At 43.9% G+C, this 16,505-nt stretch overlaps 1 protein-coding gene across 7 annotated transcripts in view; it reads right to left on the bottom strand.

Moving 5' to 3' along the window:
- FBXO25 (F-box protein 25) overlaps positions 1–16,505 on the bottom strand; it is a 68,170-nt gene that overhangs the window by 37,661 nt on the left and 14,004 nt on the right. For all 7 annotated transcript variants that reach the window (XM_006130970.4, XM_025188607.2, XM_025188608.2 and 4 more), the window contains 3 exons: positions 8,942–9,045; positions 7,309–7,358; positions 2,268–2,360 (listed from right to left, as the gene is read on the bottom strand). In XM_006130970.4, coding sequence (XP_006131032.1) covers positions 2,268–2,360; positions 7,309–7,358; positions 8,942–9,045 — 247 coding nt within the window. The remainder of the gene's footprint in view (positions 1–2,267; positions 2,361–7,308; positions 7,359–8,941; positions 9,046–16,505) is intronic.

The following is a 16,505-nucleotide window of genomic DNA, read 5'->3' as shown; positions in this document are numbered from 1 at the left end:
GGCTTAGGCGCCATAGCGGTCGGTGCCGCTGATTTTTGCCTTGGCTCTGAATGAGCTCTTTTGTGTGGTGCCTGCGTCTTAGGCTGCGACGTGCCGGAGGTTCCCAACCTATCCTCGGTGCTAACCCGTAACGCTGACGGTGCCGAGGATAGGGATGGAGTTGGAGAGAGACTGTTTTTCGAGGTCGTGGAGGAAGAGTGGGTAGGGGGTTCATTTTTCTCCATATCCTTACTTAGTTGAGGTGATCTAGACAGCGTAGGAGAATCCTCTGAGGAGGGACTTCTCGTATAAGAGAGTCCTTAGTCTATTGGCTCAGTCTTGTCACGCCCTCGCTGTTAGTTTGGAGCAGTGCAGGCACTTCTGAGTCTGGTGCGCCTCCCCAAGGCACTTAATACAGTTGGAGTGCCCATCGGAAGCAGGCATGGCATCTCAACATGACTCGCAGCGTTTGAAGCCTGGCGAGCCGGGCATGAGGGGTTGGGGAAAAGCAGCAAGCCGCAAGGAGATTTTTTTTTTTTTTTAAATAACTAGACAGGGGAGGCAAATAGGGCTAAAGAACTTGGATGATGAGGTAACTAGGGAATAAAACAAGGTATTCAACTATTTTTAAGAGAGAAATAAGGAGAACAGAGGGCTCCGTCTGCTGCCAAGGACGGTAGAGAAGGAACTGAGGAGCCGCACGCACAGGCATCCTTCAATTCCAATGACACTAGAGCGTGCCACGGCGCCTGCGCAACGCGGCAGAAACGGCTAGAAAAGTCTCCGGTTGCCAGCGCGAGGACGCACCAGCACCCAGAGTGGATCACCCACGGGGACCACTCGATGGAGAAGAAATGGTTATATTAAGAATGCTCTCAGAAATACTGGGTTATAATCCAAGAACTCAAATGAGGAAACACTGCAATTAAGGTTGACTATGCCAACTTTAATGTAATATTTTTGTATATACCTTCCTAGTTTTTTAGCAAAGGACATTGAGAAAAACAAAATATCACATCACTCTGCATCACATGGACACCAGCATGGGTCAACAGCAGGCTAGAAACATTTAGATACAGAGCACATTTCTCTAACAAGCTAATGAAGTAAATGGATAGTTATAGACAGTCATTCTACATATCTAGCACTAGAGAAAAATGGGACATATCATTCCTCTGTTGACAAATCTATGAAAATCCCTAGCAAGGTGCAATACTAAAATCTTGGATTGCATTCCAGTTCTGGAGGGAAATTGGTACCTGAACCATCCTGCAATCAGTCACGTTCTTGTCTTTTCCCTTTAGCATACAGTTAAATTTTGGCAAAGCTAAAGGCAAGACACAGAAGACAGGCACTATACATGGGAAGAATGATGTAACATTAACTAAGGCAGATCTGCTTGCACTGCTTATAATGCCAACCAGTTCTCTTTAATTCACTACTTTGTCACATTCTTTGCAGAGAACCAACTGCTTAGTCTATATTATACCACGATCTTCTATGTGGTTTGTTATTCCTTTGCAACCAATTTGACAGGTACAATCCAGTAAGCATTACTTATGTAAATCCACTGGATCAACCTCTAGAATTGCATTTTTGTAAACTTTTTACCTTCCAATCTTCTGAGCAGTGGCTGTTTTTAATGACTGATTGTTTTAACAGCTCTGCTGCTTCTACTTAAGACTTCTTCAAAACTCTTCGATTTACTATTTGGGCCTGGCAACTTACTGTTTTTTTAATTAATTTTCTCCAGCACCTATTCTGACATCTCTGAGGACATCATCTTTATTACAAGAAAAGAGCAGGTGCAGGGTAAGAAACTTTCCAGCATTCAAATGTGCTTATCTTCCTTAATTGCTCCCTTGAACTATTGATGAGTGAATAGACACATTGATTTATCTGCAGGCTTTCTGCTTTTGATATACTTAAACAAAATTTTGTTTGCAACTTAAGTTGTTTGCTCTTTGAAATCTATTTTGGTACTTCTAGTTCCACCTCTTATTGGATACTATAATTTATGCTCCATCCAAAAAAAAAGTATAACTACTGAAGTTATCACTAGTGTTATACTTTTTTTATGGTTTTTCAGATAAACCATCCTATTTTCTTCCTTCTGGAGTCTGAGAAGTTTCACAGGATAATAAATCAGTTTCACACACAAAAATCAAAGTTTACTCCAGAACTTGGACATTTTTATATTTGTGCAGCTTATTTGTGTATTTGCCAATTGCCAGAATATTAGATCCGACAATCCAGCAAAGTGTTTATGAAATATATAAACAACTTACTTTGACCACGTAATTGAACCTTCTGATGTCCTGAATTGCACTTGAAAAGTCTAAGCGATTAAAAGCTTCTCCCAGAGTGCAATAGCCATGTCTCTTGAAAAAGAAAAAAAACACTTTAAAAGCAAAGAATAATAATTCAGTTCATCACCATTAATGTTCTGATTCAAGAAAGCAATTAATCATTGAATTTTAAATATCCCTATTCAATAAGGGCACTTAGGCATACTTTCCCAAATACAGGCTGGGGCGAGGAAGTTCTGGAGCTTTGGCCACACATGGTTCATCAGTGAGCTGCTGATAGGCTGCCAGATAGCTTGAGTGTCTGGAGACACAGCCACTCGCAGCTCCCAGAGGCCATGGCTTGCAGTCTCGGCGCAAACCAGGTTAACAGCATTCCCAGTGCAGGTAGGAGGTTCCTCACCCTGATCTAGCCCAAGCATCTATTTTACTTCTTAGGGCTTGTGTACCCTAGCACTTTACTGTGCTGTAACTTTCTCATTCAGGGATGTGAAAAGACATGCCCCTGAGCACAGTACAGTTAGTGCCTGTTAGCTCTCACAGTCCTGTAAGTAAGCCACCTCCACCAGGGAGTTGCTCTCTCCCTGCCACTAGTGCTGTGACCACACTGTCACATTAAAGCACTGTGATAGCAGTGCTGCTGCAGCTGCACTTTACACTTCAGTGTAGACAAAACCTGTGGGCTTATCTAGACTACACGGAACAGTCAAAAGAGGATATGCAAATTCTGCGGGAATTTGCATATCTTCTTCCGATTGCACTTTCGAAAATAGTTTAGATGCAGCTTTTTGATGGGGAGGAGGGGGGGGGAAAGAGGTTCGCTGAAAAAAGCTGTGTCTAAACTACTTTCACTTTCATAGAATCATAGAACTGGAAGAGACCTCAGAAGGTCATCAAGTCCAGCCCCCTGCCCTAGGCAGGACCAATTCCAACTAAATCAACCCGGCCAGGGCTTTGTCAAGCCAAGACTTAAAGCTGTGCTTTTGAAAGTGCAATCCCAGAAGATATGCAAATTCAACTGTTTTCAACTGTTCTGCATAGTCTAGATAAGCCTTGAGAGAGAAGAAGAGGGAACTACAACTGCTTCATTCTGAACTAAAAGGTACCTGATTTCACATGTTAATGAGGCTTTGTCTTTATTACCTGTGAATACTCCCTGGAGAATTCTGAACCAAAAAATTAAAAATTCTGTGAACAATACTTCATAATTCTGCAAAATTCTATATATTTGTCAAAGTAGCACAAGTTAATCACAACCATTTCAATTATCTGGCTAATTTATTCCAAAATACTTGGCTGCACTTTTTCAGAACTTGATATTCTGGGTCTTATTTTCTATCCCTTTCCTAATAATTCCTAGCATCCTATTTGCCTTTTTGACCGCCGCTGCACACTGCGTGGAAGTTTTCAGAGAACTGTCCACGATAACTCCAAGATCCCTTTCCTGATTTGTTGTAGCCAAATTAGCCCCCATCATACTGTACGTATAGTTCTGGTTATTTTTCCCAATGTGCATTACTTTACACTTTTCCACATTAAATTTCATTTGCCATTTTGCTGCCCAATCACTGAGTTTGGTGAGATCTTCTTGGAGTCCCTCACAGTCTGCTTCTGTCTTGACTATCCTAAACAGTTTGGTATCATCTGAAAACTTTACTACCTCACTGCTTACCCCTTTCTCCAGATCATTTATGAATAAGTTGAAAAGGATTGGTCCCAGGACTGACCCTTGGGGTACACCACTAGTTACCCCTCTCCAATCTGAAAATTTGATGTATCTTTGCTGACAATTATCTTCTATTTTGCAAAATTAAATATTTCATTTAAACTAAGTCATTATATATAAATGCATTTTATCATACTTAAGGACTGTTTTGTGTTATGTGTATTATAAGGTTTTATGGTCATGTCACTGTAGCAAGATGGGGGTTGGTGTGTTAGTAATAGTGCAGTTGTAGGACACGGTGCTTAGCATGGAGAATGGAGAATTCAGGTAGAGTATGTGTTGAAGGAGTGTATGCACTTGTGTTGCAAGTTGTGTTGAGTACATGGTTCACCAGCCAATGCCCTTTTGTTTTTGGAGGGGGTATGTGAACCCCCATGACCAGAGTAAGGAAGAGTGCTGAAGAGGTACAGTAATAAGTGAGAATGAAGGGGGGCGGGTTTGAGAAGACATGTATACATAACTAAAACCTCTGAAACACACAAAACTGGAAAAAGGAAGTCGAATTTGACATTTCAACCAAACTACATGAAAAAAATAAATGTCTGTGGGAAACATTAAATTCTGCATTTTGCAGTGGTGCACAATTTCATCAGGTGCACACATGAACCATGGAATAAGTAATCATGTTTGTAAGTGCCTAGTTGCCTACCCTACTACTACACAATTGCTGTTGACATCAGTGCACTGTTGTCATGCCCAGTTTCTATAATGACATATGTGGCTATGACAAACAAACAAAGGGTACATCTAGACTACATGCCTCTATCGCCAGAGGCATGTAGATTAGGCTACCAGACATAGGAAAATGAAGCGGCGATTTAAATAATCGCCGCTTCATTTAAATTTATATGGCTGCCGTGCTGATCAGCTGTTTGTCGGCTCAGCGCGATAGTCTGGACGCGCGGGTGTCGACATCAAAGGTATTAGTCGACCATCCAGGTAAACCTCATCCCAGGAGGCATCTTGGTTCATATCTTGAGATTCATAGTGTCACAATTCACTGTGTCACTCTAAGCTTGCATTAGCAGGGTGCTGTAGAACAATTTGGCTGTTTATTCTTGGGATTGAGAGAGGAAATTGTCTGGCCCACAAAATTCACTTCCTGGCAGTAACCAAGCTGATGCAGTGATGTGCCATTTGGTTCCCTAATCACTAGGGCCAAGAAATACTGCTTTTTATTAATACAATTTTTTGTTTTTGTGCCTCTGCACTAGGTGTCTGGAGATGCTGGCAGGGTTTTCAGAGGCTGTTCTGTTGCCAGAGAAGACTGACTCAGCAGCTTGCAGTCAGAAGTAGCAAAAAAGTAGTTGAATAGGGCCAAGTGGCCATGGAGGCATAGACTGAGAAAATGCTGATCTTACACAAGCCACTGCTTCCAGGTAGGAATACAAGCACACACTGGTGGGAGCACATTATGATGGAAACATGGGGTGACTATGAGCCCAGAACTTTCACATGAAAAACAAACCACATTCATTAAGCTCTGTAAGGTGCTTCCCTGTGCTCAAGTGACAGAGTACTCCAATATGAGAGTGAATAAGGTTTAGTAGAGTGTTACTATTGCCCTGTATAAACTGCTATCTTTAGACTGCTGCAGAACTGTTGGCAAATCAGATAAGATGCTGAGTTCTTTCCTGCTTCTTCAGTGTGGATACACTCTGCCATATTGTGCTTTTCCTGGAATGTTTAAAGGGATTAGCGCTTGCCAACTGGAGACAAGCTTGTGGAATCGGCAAGAGCCCTCCTCTTCTGCCTCTCCATGCTGATTGGCAGGACTTGCCAAACCACGGCGAGCCCCGCTCGCCAGCCACGCTGTCCGGCGATCTGCACATGCGCAGATCGCCCGAACCCAGCTCTTCCGGGTTACAATCTACTCACCCGTGGTGAATAGACTGTATTATTTGTCGAGCCCTGCTGATTGGACTAGGTCATATCTCTATGGACATCCAAATTCTGAACCCACATCTCTCCGAGTTCCACACATGAATTCATGCTAAAACAGATCTCTGCTCATTGAGCTGTTCAAAACAGTTCATTTCATTGTAAAATGAACCCATTGTTGTGGCATCACCAGATTTCTTTGTTTTGGTCTTCCAATAGCTTACCTTGAGCCTTTTTACTGTCTCCATGCACTGCTGTTTTGTCTGCTGAATCTTGTGATCAGCTGGAGACTGCTTAGATTAACTTTTTGTAGTTTAAGATTTCTCTTTGTACAATTAAAGATGTCAGTTTGATGTACTTCAGCTCAAATCTGCACCAAGATTCTGGTTCATTCATAGGGCCAGGAAGCTGCATATCTACACACGTGCTTCTTAGGGACCACTTTGCTGATGTTTCCTACACTGGGGATAGGGTAGCTGGGGAAACTGCATGTAGAGGAGACCATGTACTTCCCTGAGTAAAGGAAAGTAAAGGTAGACCATTTCTGGCCAAGGTTCAGGGCACAGGGAAACAGCAAGGTAGAACACATGAACAGGTGCCTAAGTAGCTTATGGGAATTAACTAAAGACCATAACTCAGTTGTTGAGCAGCTATGGATAACCATGTTTTAACATGGTAGCAACACATGTTAAAAGCTAACTTATAGACCATCCTATTGCTCAGAGTTGACACAAGGGTGAGAAAAAGGGCTTCCATGGGCCCACCAAGCAGGTTAATGTGGTCCATGGAGGCCCTGTCACTCCCCTGCTCTAAAGCCAATCAGAGCTTAGGGACATATTGTGCTTAGAGTCAATCCTGGCAGTTGATGCCAAGCACTGCATGCTGGAGGGCAGGGAGTGAGAGACTTCGTGTGCTCTGCCCTGCCCCTAGGCCAATCACAGTTTGGGGGTAGGGGGGGAACATGTGAAGTCTCCTCCTACCCTGCAAGAGCTCGGCACTTGAAGTCAACCACCAGTTGCTGCTCAGCTGGTGGTTGACTAAGCACAGCGCTCTCTTGCAGGATGGGGAAGCATGGAAGTGTCCTGGCCCCGCCCCTTCTGCCTGAGGCCCTGCCCCATCTGGGACAGCCACTCCAAAAATTTCTGAAAGTGGGCCCCCAGCCAAAAATTATTGCCCACCCTGGTGTGACAGCTGCCCTAATGTAAGGCACAGGTAAGTCACATATGAATATATACAGCGTTAAGTGTGCACATGGTGGTGGGGGTGGGGCGAGGGGAGGGAGAGAGAAGAGAGACCAAGGATTAAGCATAAGGTTAGCATGCAGTGAAGATAAAGCTTAAGATGCATACTTAAACATCACATGTAATTACACAGTAAATAGACTGCAAGTCTTGGCCCACAGCACAGGACACTTACTTCTCTGGTGCTTTCTTTGTGAACATAGATCCATTTTTCATGATAAAAACCTAAAAATAAATCAGTGTAACTATTTTAATAAATGCGCTGAAAGTTAAACAGAAAGTTACATAAATGGATCCTTTTTTGATAAGACCCTTTGCAAATGAGAGGTTTTATTAAAAAAATGTAATAGGTTTAATGAAGGCTACTTACAAAAATTTGAAACAGCTGTTTAATAGAGAGTTCCAAAAGTACTTAAGTGACTTAGATACTTACCAAAAAACAAACAAACAAAAAAGCCCCTAAACTAAATGAAAGCTATTTATGTGGCAAAATCAAGCATTCAAAAAGTAAGGAAACGCCAGATTTAAGGCTGTATCAGCAATCTATAGTCTACTCTCTTATGAGCACACATTAAGATACAGTTTTAATTACAAGATCACATATTTTACACAGGACCCCACCAATGTTTCCTCTAAGATTTTCCATCCATGAGCAGAGTGAATTGTGTCTTGGGCACCAATATTAACATCATATATGCTTGTTTGTATGTGACACACCATAGTACCCAAGTTATTAACGTTATATATAATATATTTTTTAAGAAAGAAAGCTAAAACAAGGGATAATTAACAAGGTGCATGACTTTCTTTTTATTTGACTTCATATTAAATAAAAGCTTAAAGTTAATAATGCAAAGTTTTCAGTATGTTCGATTAGCCTCAAGGCTGCTCTAAATTCATTTTTCCTAAAGCTGTCAAGTTGAATTAAAATGACATACAAAATTAGCACAAACTTACAAAGGTAGTATTTGAAAAGTAAGTTTATATACTAAGAACCTTAAAGTAAAAACCCTCCAGAAAAAAAAAAGTAGACTTTGATTAGGAGAGTGGTATCACAAATGAATTTTCCATTAGGATTAAGGTCTTATGCCCTTCAATGACACAATAGTTTAAAAAAAGCTGCATAATTTATGTATGCATTATTAATGCTGATTTTTGTAGAAGCAGTACTAAGGATTAGTGAATTATGTCCACTTCATAGAAATATTTAAGTACAGGTTGAACCTCTCCAGTCCGACATCCTTGGGACTTGACTGGTGCTGAACCAGAGTATTTGCAGAGCTGCAAGAAGTTAGTATTATCTGGCAGCATCATCAGTACTTCTACTGCTTATTGGGCTCTGAGAAGACATTAGAGGCAAATTAGAGTTAAGTAACAGCACTGAACACTGAGGGCTCATCTAGACTATGCTAAAGTGTCGAAAGAAGATATTCAAAGCTATGTGGCTTTTTGAAAAAGGGGGTTCGCCGAAAAAGCCACATCCAAACTACTTTCACGTTCGAAAGCTCTGCTTTCGGAAGTCAGATCAGAAGAAGTTATGCAAACTCCTGCGGAATTTGCATATCCTTTTTCGACGCTTTCGAATAGTCTAGATGAGCCCTGAGACACAGGACTGGTGGCTATAAACATACTTTATGCAACTGTGGGAAACTTGGTCACACCTCTGAGAAGTGGACATCCGGCTGACTAAAATCATGCCAGACCATCACTGTTGTCAGAAGAAAGAATGCTAAACTAGAGAGGTTCGCCTTGTACTTCCACATTATAAACTATCCTCTAAACTAGAATTAAAAGCAATCCAGTCTTACATTGTGATTTTGTGTTACTCCGAATATGATCTTTTTTCCTTTTCTTGGCTGCAAATTCACAGTCTTCAGTCCTGTATATTTCTTCTTCATCATCAGTTAAGATGCTGAAATAAATACATTTAATTAAAAACTGTCTAATGATAAGTCTGAAACACTCACTATACTGAAAGAAGACTATCAATTTGAAATTCATAATTTAAAGAGAACATTGTGTCAGGTGGTTCCCAATAATTACCATTTTCAGGACCTTAATAGAGCAATTGTTATGTTCAATACTTCCTCTCATTTTTATAGTTGTGTAGCATCCTTGTTTCAACTATAGTAACAACTTCCATAGAAAAATTCACATTAGGCACATTTTAATTTTTTTTTTTTTTTTAAAGGAGAATTTATTAGGAGGATTCTCAGTCAGGTGGGGGAGAAGCAGGGCCACAGTGGTTGGGGAGCTCCATCCCCAGGGAGCCCCAGTAGGCTGGAGTCCAAGTCCAAGCCCTGCAGGCTGGAGCGGAGCCAGTCGCAGGGCAAGGAAACGTCCTGGGTGGTCGGTGGCAGGGGAACCTCCCCATATCTGGCAAATTCCCTCAGTCGGGAAAGATCAGGTCAGGGCCTGAGGTGCCAGATAAGGGAGGCCCAACCTGTAGTAAATCATATGAGGCTGTTTCAGTCGTTTAAGACTGAAGACTGGATGTCAAAACACAAACCTTAAAGTCACAGAAGTACGGGAGTAAAAGCATTTACAGATCATATAGGAAAAAAAACCCTGATTTAATAGTGTCTCAACTTTTTTTTTTAAATAAGAACCTCCTTTTAAAAAAAATAAATACCCCCCAGTACCTACAGGTTCCCCACCCCCCACACACACTTTTTTTCTACCATTGCAACACAATTGTTTAAGTAACTTAATTGTAGCCGGGTGGGCGATGAAATTTTTGGGTGTAAAAAGTACAAAAATAATAAAGCGCTGTAAAACTTAACACAAAAATTTTCTCCAAATTTCAGTTTGTTGATTTATCCTCCAGACTTCTTGAGTACCCCTAAGGGTACTTGTACTACTGGTTGAGAAACAATGTAATAGAATACTTGCTTAACTGATAAGCATTTAATACCGGATACAGATTTGGTTGAGCTCCCTGAGCTGACACTTGCCAGACTGCTGTGAGGAGATCCACGCACTCCCAGATTCTGCCTGTCCCACTTCATGATTGCTGGGCATCTGGTGTTTGACCAAAACACCCAGTCGAAAAGGGTTCCTGGTGGCTCCAGTCAGCATCGCTCATTAGGTCATTGAAAGTCTAGTCAGTGACACTAAGGCAGGCTCCCTGTCTGCCCTGGTGCCACGCAGCTCCCAGAAGTGGCTGGCTACCTCTGGCTCCTAGGTGCAAGGGCAACCACAGGGTCTACATACGCTGCCCCCATACTGAGCAGCAAACAGAGGCCTCTGGCCCTCCTCACATCTGGAGCTGGATGCCACCACTTCCAGAAGCCAATGTGGAGCCAGGGAAGGCAGGGAGCCTGCCTTAGCCCAGAAACACTGAGCACTAGGAGCTGTCTGAGGTAAATGCTGGTTGGCTAGAGGCTGCACCCTGAACTCTCTCCTACATCCTAACTTCCCCATCCAGAGCCCCCTCTTGCACTGTGAACCCTTCATTTGTGGACCATACTCCTAGTCGGAGCCCTAACCCCCTCCTTCCCTACTTTCGTTGAGCTGGAGCTGGGGCTTGGAGTGAAGAATTAGCGAAGGAGGAAAATAGCTGAGGAGGTGCCTGTGGCAGGACCCTGGCGGGGGGAGGGGAGGAGAGGGCAGTGGAGGACCTGGGCTGGATTGGGGGGAGGGGGTTGGGACTGGGGTGGACCTTGGTCCCCTCAGTTGCCGCACAATGGCTGGCTGAAGCTCCAGCAGTCACCACATGGCGGGCAGCTGTCAGCTGCTCCGTCGTGCCAGCTGCGGGACCCGCGGGGTTGGGAGGAGGGAGAAGAGGGCCTGGCTGACAGAGGTGTGCGTATGTGGAGGAGAGAGCAGGAAGGGAAAAGGCTGGGGGCAAAGAGCCGGAGTTGCCTACCTCCTGTAGTGGGTTGGCAAGTGCAGCGGGGGAAAGAGGGAGGGGAGGGAGACAGAGACAGTGTGTGTGAGTTCCAATAATATATAAAAAAAATCCAGTAAGAGAATGGCCCACAAAGATTATCTGAAGCACTATATTAGAAGCTGCGACCATGACATTTTGCAATTGTTTTAAATATTTAATATATTCTTGAGCAGCAAAGAATCAGAGTCCCTCCTGCTTTCATTCCTCTTTTTAATTAACTTATTTAAAAAAAAAAAAAAAAAAAAAAAAAACCTCGCCTCTACAATAAAAAGCTTATTTATAAAGCTGAGAAAAAAAACCTACATAACACAGAATAAAGCCAAAGCAGTTTCTTAAATTAAAGCTTATCTTTCCAGGTCAGCAGATAACTAGAGGAAACAGAAACACTAACCATACAAAGACAAAGATAAGCATGAGTGCTCACTTTTCCAAAACACTCCTAATAAAAGATTGCCCTCATTGTGAAGGCAGCAAGCCTTGCATAGATAAGTAGAGTCACTAAAGCTATATGGCATGGATGACCAACAATAAGGAAGTAAAATTGCTTTATTTCCCCAGAATCATTTTTGACAAAAAAATATGTATACAAGCCTTTTATTACTCATGAATATTTGATTTTATTAAAACAAGTGAATTTGTCAACTAAACCTATTTTTCATTATCAGTTTAGACTTCAAGCAGCATCAGCAATAGTCTAGATGTTGTAAAGCACCAGTGCAAATACAAGGGCATTTGAAAACAACCTTTGCCTAGGCATTACATGGCTAACATTAAATTACATCAACCCATAACTATTTATTGATACCAATTAAAACCAGCATTAGCCAACTTATCAAAGTGACGTAACACAGGGTACTGAATGCTTTTAGATTAAGACCTTTTAACAGAATATTATACTATTCAGCAAAAACTATGTTTAGCTTTTACCCTACAGAAATGCATGTTACAGAAAGACTTTTACATTACCAGAGCTGAAAGAAAGAGTCCAATTTAAACAGAAAGTGATATTTTAGGCTCTAATCCCGCAATGTGCTCTGGCACACAAATGTCTGTGTTTCTGCAAATTCTACTTATTCAAATCCTAAATAAAAGCTACAAATGAATTTCTTGGTAAAGTGGGAGTAGCAAAAGATGCTTGCTTAAGCTTTTTGAATTGCATTACAGCCCCTTAAAGGAATGTTGCAGAAAAAAATTCAGGAAGGGATTTAAAATAGGACAAATAATTAGCTTTGTTGGACATAAAATTGATAAGCATCAGGAACTTTTGGAATACTTACAACCAAAATTCACACCCATGAAAATGAATCAGATATCACAGTTCTTGAACTTTTCTGTGCTCTGCCCCACCCCCACATTATACAAATTTTAGAGAGACCACCAACATTTCTTAAACTGGGGGATCTATCTGAAAAAGGAGGTGCAAGAGGGTCGCAGGGTCATTTTAAAACATTGCTTTTAATTTAAATGCGTACTTAGACAAACATTACTAGCTTAATATAATGTGTGTTAATAACTTGGACACTATAAGAGCTACCGCAACCAAACTTTGCATGGGATAACCTTTCATCCAGGAGAAGGTTTTATGGTACTTTTGGAGCCAATCAGGCCTGAGCTCAAGCTGTAAAAATAAAAAAGTAAGCCGCCATGCTGCGCTACAGGGGCCACCCCACACACCCTAGGTCCTGTGCCTGCCGCCTGCGGCCCCCAGTGCTGTTCGGGACTCGCCACCTCTTGCCCACGAGGTTACATGAGTGATCCTCTTTGCCCCTCCCACGCTGGCACATAATGCCCTCACCCCCATGTGCACAATGGCTCGGGCACCCACCCTGCCCCCCCTCCCCCGGCACCTGCAGCCCCAGGCGCGAGCTGGGGCGCCCCTCCCATGTGTAACTTCCCCTCCACCCGGGGTCACCCCGTCCCCCGCTCCGGGGATGATGCGGACCTGTATTTTAATCCCTATAGAAGTCAGTGCAACTTTTCTACCATTCAAAAAAAGATAATAGACTACGGTTTTTCTACATTTTGTTCCTCTGGTTTCCTGAGCAATGCTGGTTAACTCCAGCTAGTTGAATTAATATATTCCAATAACATGGTGACTCCTACCTACAAATAGTGTGGTATATCAAAATGCTAGAACATAAGCTTTCTTCACATGGTCATAATATACTAACAGTGCTCTCAGAGACTTTGCCTAACATGTACTTGCGAAGTAATCAAAACTTCAGAAATTCTTGACAGGTCTGTCCAAAACCACATAAGTCACTCCAATAGCCTAGCCTATTTCTTTCAAAACACAGTAACAAACAGCAAATGGTTTGTAAGAGTGAACCAAAAAAACCCCACTAAGATCTTGTTAATTGCCATCGAACATCGTACGAGAGAATGCTAGGTTAAATGAAACACACAGCCCAGATCCAGCTTGCTGGATACTCCACTAGATTTCCGGTCTGCCCTGCCCCTGCACATTGCTCAGAGCAGCTCTCTGAGCGCTGTGAGCCCAAGGCGAAGGGGGAAAAAGAAGCTTCGTGTGCTGCCCCTACCCCTAGCAAAATTTTGAAGTTCTCATTGGCCAGCGAGTGAAATATCCTCTTCCTTCTGGCCTTGCAGCATTCTGAGCCACACAAGGCCCTTGCAGCCAGTGCAGGGGCATGGAAGAAGGAGACCCTAGCTGAGAAACCAATTAAGCTGCTGATCAGAAGCTGTCCATGTAAAAGTAACTTCTGGCCACAGCCTCTCTCTGGCACCCCAGTCCCTCCTTCCCTTCAACCCTCTGTCCCTCTTCTGCCTCCTCTACCTCATGTAACCCAAACGCTCTGCATGTGTTCCTGCACCCGTAACCCCTCCCACACTGCTCCTCAAGGTCACAATCCCTTCCAAGTCCCTGCATTCCCTCCTACACCGCTCCTTTGGGCCACAACCCCCATTCAGACTTTGCACCCCAGTCTCTGGTCATAACTCTGTGCCAGATTTCACACTCCCGATCCCTTACCCAAGCTCCCTTCTGCACCGAACCTCAACCCCAGACCAGGGATATTAAATCTTGTTAAACTGAATAGTCCATTAGTCTCATGAATTCTTATTGGTTACTCTACTATTCTATAACTAGCCAATAAGTCCGTCATAAGATGGGATTTTCAGGTCACACACACACACACACACACACACACACACACACACACACACACACACACACACACACACACACACACACACACACACACACACACACACACACACACACACACACACACACCTCCTCCCCTTCCTGCCTCTCACTCGGGGGACCGCGGAGCCTAAACAGCCATTTAAGGCTCTGCTCTCCCCTTGCTGCATGGGGGGGGGCGCGGATCCCAAATGGTCGCTCGCGCTGCTTGCTCCCACGCAATGGCCCAGCTGAGCAGCGCAGAAGTCAGCTGAACACCACGGCGGGAGGTGAAGGGAGGTGGGGCGGTGACGTTCACGGCTAGGGGGCGGGGCCTGCAGCCACTGTCACACCGCACGTCACTGCCCCACCCCCCTTCGCCTCCCACCGTGGCGCTCGGCTGACTTCTGCGCCGCTCAGCTGGCCTCTGCAGGGGAGCAAGCAGCAGTTTGAGCCCCGCACTCCCCATGGGCCGTTCAGAGGGAACAGCCAGCATTTCAGGCAACAGCACCCCCCCAGAGGGAACAGCCAGCATTTCAGGCAACAGCGCCCCCCCCCCCCCCCCCCAAGAGGGAACAGCCAGCATTTCGGCATTACAGACTCTCAGACACTGGGCTACTATATGTATATGATGTCAGGGCTGCTGTATCAGAGGCAGCAGCATGGGGTACCAGGTAGGAGGTGGTCTGCAAGGGGAGACAGTTTAAAAGCCAGCTCCCGTTGCAGACCAGTTGCCCTGCATTGCTGCCTCTGATACAGAGGCAGCTGCACAGGGTGGCAGCAGCCCGTCGGGGGGGGGGGGGGGGGAAAAGGGGGATGGTCTCAGCTCTTAGACCTGGTGCGAGCCGGAACTGAGCTGGGCTGCCTGCCTGGCTCCTAGTACACTTTAAATGCAGAGCCACAGCAGGGGTAAGTCCCGGACCCAGTGCAAGCTGGGATTGAGCCAGGCTTCTGGCCAACCTGCTAATGAATAAAGTGACAAAGAAGTAAACTCCCACCTGTCAGAAGGCTCAACAGCCATGCTGGGCCCCTGGGCAAGGTGTGTGTATTGGGAAGGGGGGGAGAAGGTCTTGAGAGCACAGAGGCAGGGCCTCAAGCAGAAGGGGTGGGGCCTAAGCAGCCAGCCCTCACCACTGCCTGGAGTGCACCACCCCACTCTTAAATTGCTGCTGGAGTGCCACATAGTGCACTCTATGCGGCTCTAGAGGGCCCAGAGCGCTGGCCACTGCCACAGAAGCGATGGCGGCTAAGAACCCAAGGCTCTTTTGAATCATCAGGTCCTGAAGCAGTTGCCCCTTTTGCTATCCTTTCCCTGCCCCCAAAGTCAGCAGGTCTGCACCTTAGCACTAAATGATGTGCTAAAGTTCTTCTAAACAGAAGATATTCACACATAGCTTCCACTTTTCAGACAATCTGCACTGTTCACAGGACTGCATGGTTTTCTCCAAAATTCCTCCCCAACAGAAAAAGAAAAATATTTTTAAGGTAATGATATTCCCCTTTCAGACCTTGCACCCCAGTCTCTTGCCCCAGGTCATAACTGCAGGAGGAATGTGAAAAGAGACCAGTTACAGCAGACACGGTCAGAGTTCAATCAATAGCTAGTTTGATAGCTCATGTTTAAGTGCACTTTATAATCTCACGGTGCCTCATTCTGGCTGCTAAGTAAAACAGATGCTTAGGCTTTTCTGAGAATGAAGTTTTTCCACAACATCCTACATTAGAGATTTCCGAAGGAAGGAAGCCAAAAAAAAAAAAAAACAAAAAAACCCATAATCTGAAAGGTTATCCCCATGAAAGACATTGAACTGCACCGACCATAGAAGTATTTGAATTGTTCCCTGCAATTTCTTCAATACTAGAAAATTCATCTCTGGACAGTGTGGCTCTAGGCTCAAAGATGAATAGAATTTTAGGACAGAATAGGTGAGCATTTATTTCTGTAGATGTTCCAGGGCTATTGTACACCTGGTTTTAAGGAAGCTCCTCTTTATACAAGGATGAAACTTTGGCTTAGAAGGCTATCTAAACTGGGACTCTCCACTAAAATCTGGTCTATATTATAAGAAGTTTAGAGTGCCTGTATTTGATTTCATGTAAACTCTGTAGCAATTATATCAGTCAGAAGAATATATGTGTTTTTCACTATTACTTTACAGAAAGAAAAGATGAGAATGTGACCATACTTTAACAGTAGTACAAGAGATCCTTGGGATTCACAGGTGTCTCCTATCCAGGCCTGGAGGGTGTGGCAAGGATGGGAGCCATGGCAAGTTCCCTATGGTAGCAGATGCTGGCAGCTGTGGTGAGTTCAGAAGCCACAGAAAGCTCAGCATGG

This window comes from Pelodiscus sinensis, chromosome 3 (assembly GCF_049634645.1).
Source record: "Pelodiscus sinensis isolate JC-2024 chromosome 3, ASM4963464v1, whole genome shotgun sequence".
NCBI classification, from domain to species: domain Eukaryota; kingdom Metazoa; phylum Chordata; order Testudines; family Trionychidae; genus Pelodiscus; species Pelodiscus sinensis.
The sequence above is the reverse complement of the archived record's forward strand: the minus strand, read 5'-3'. Positions and strand labels throughout refer to the sequence as shown.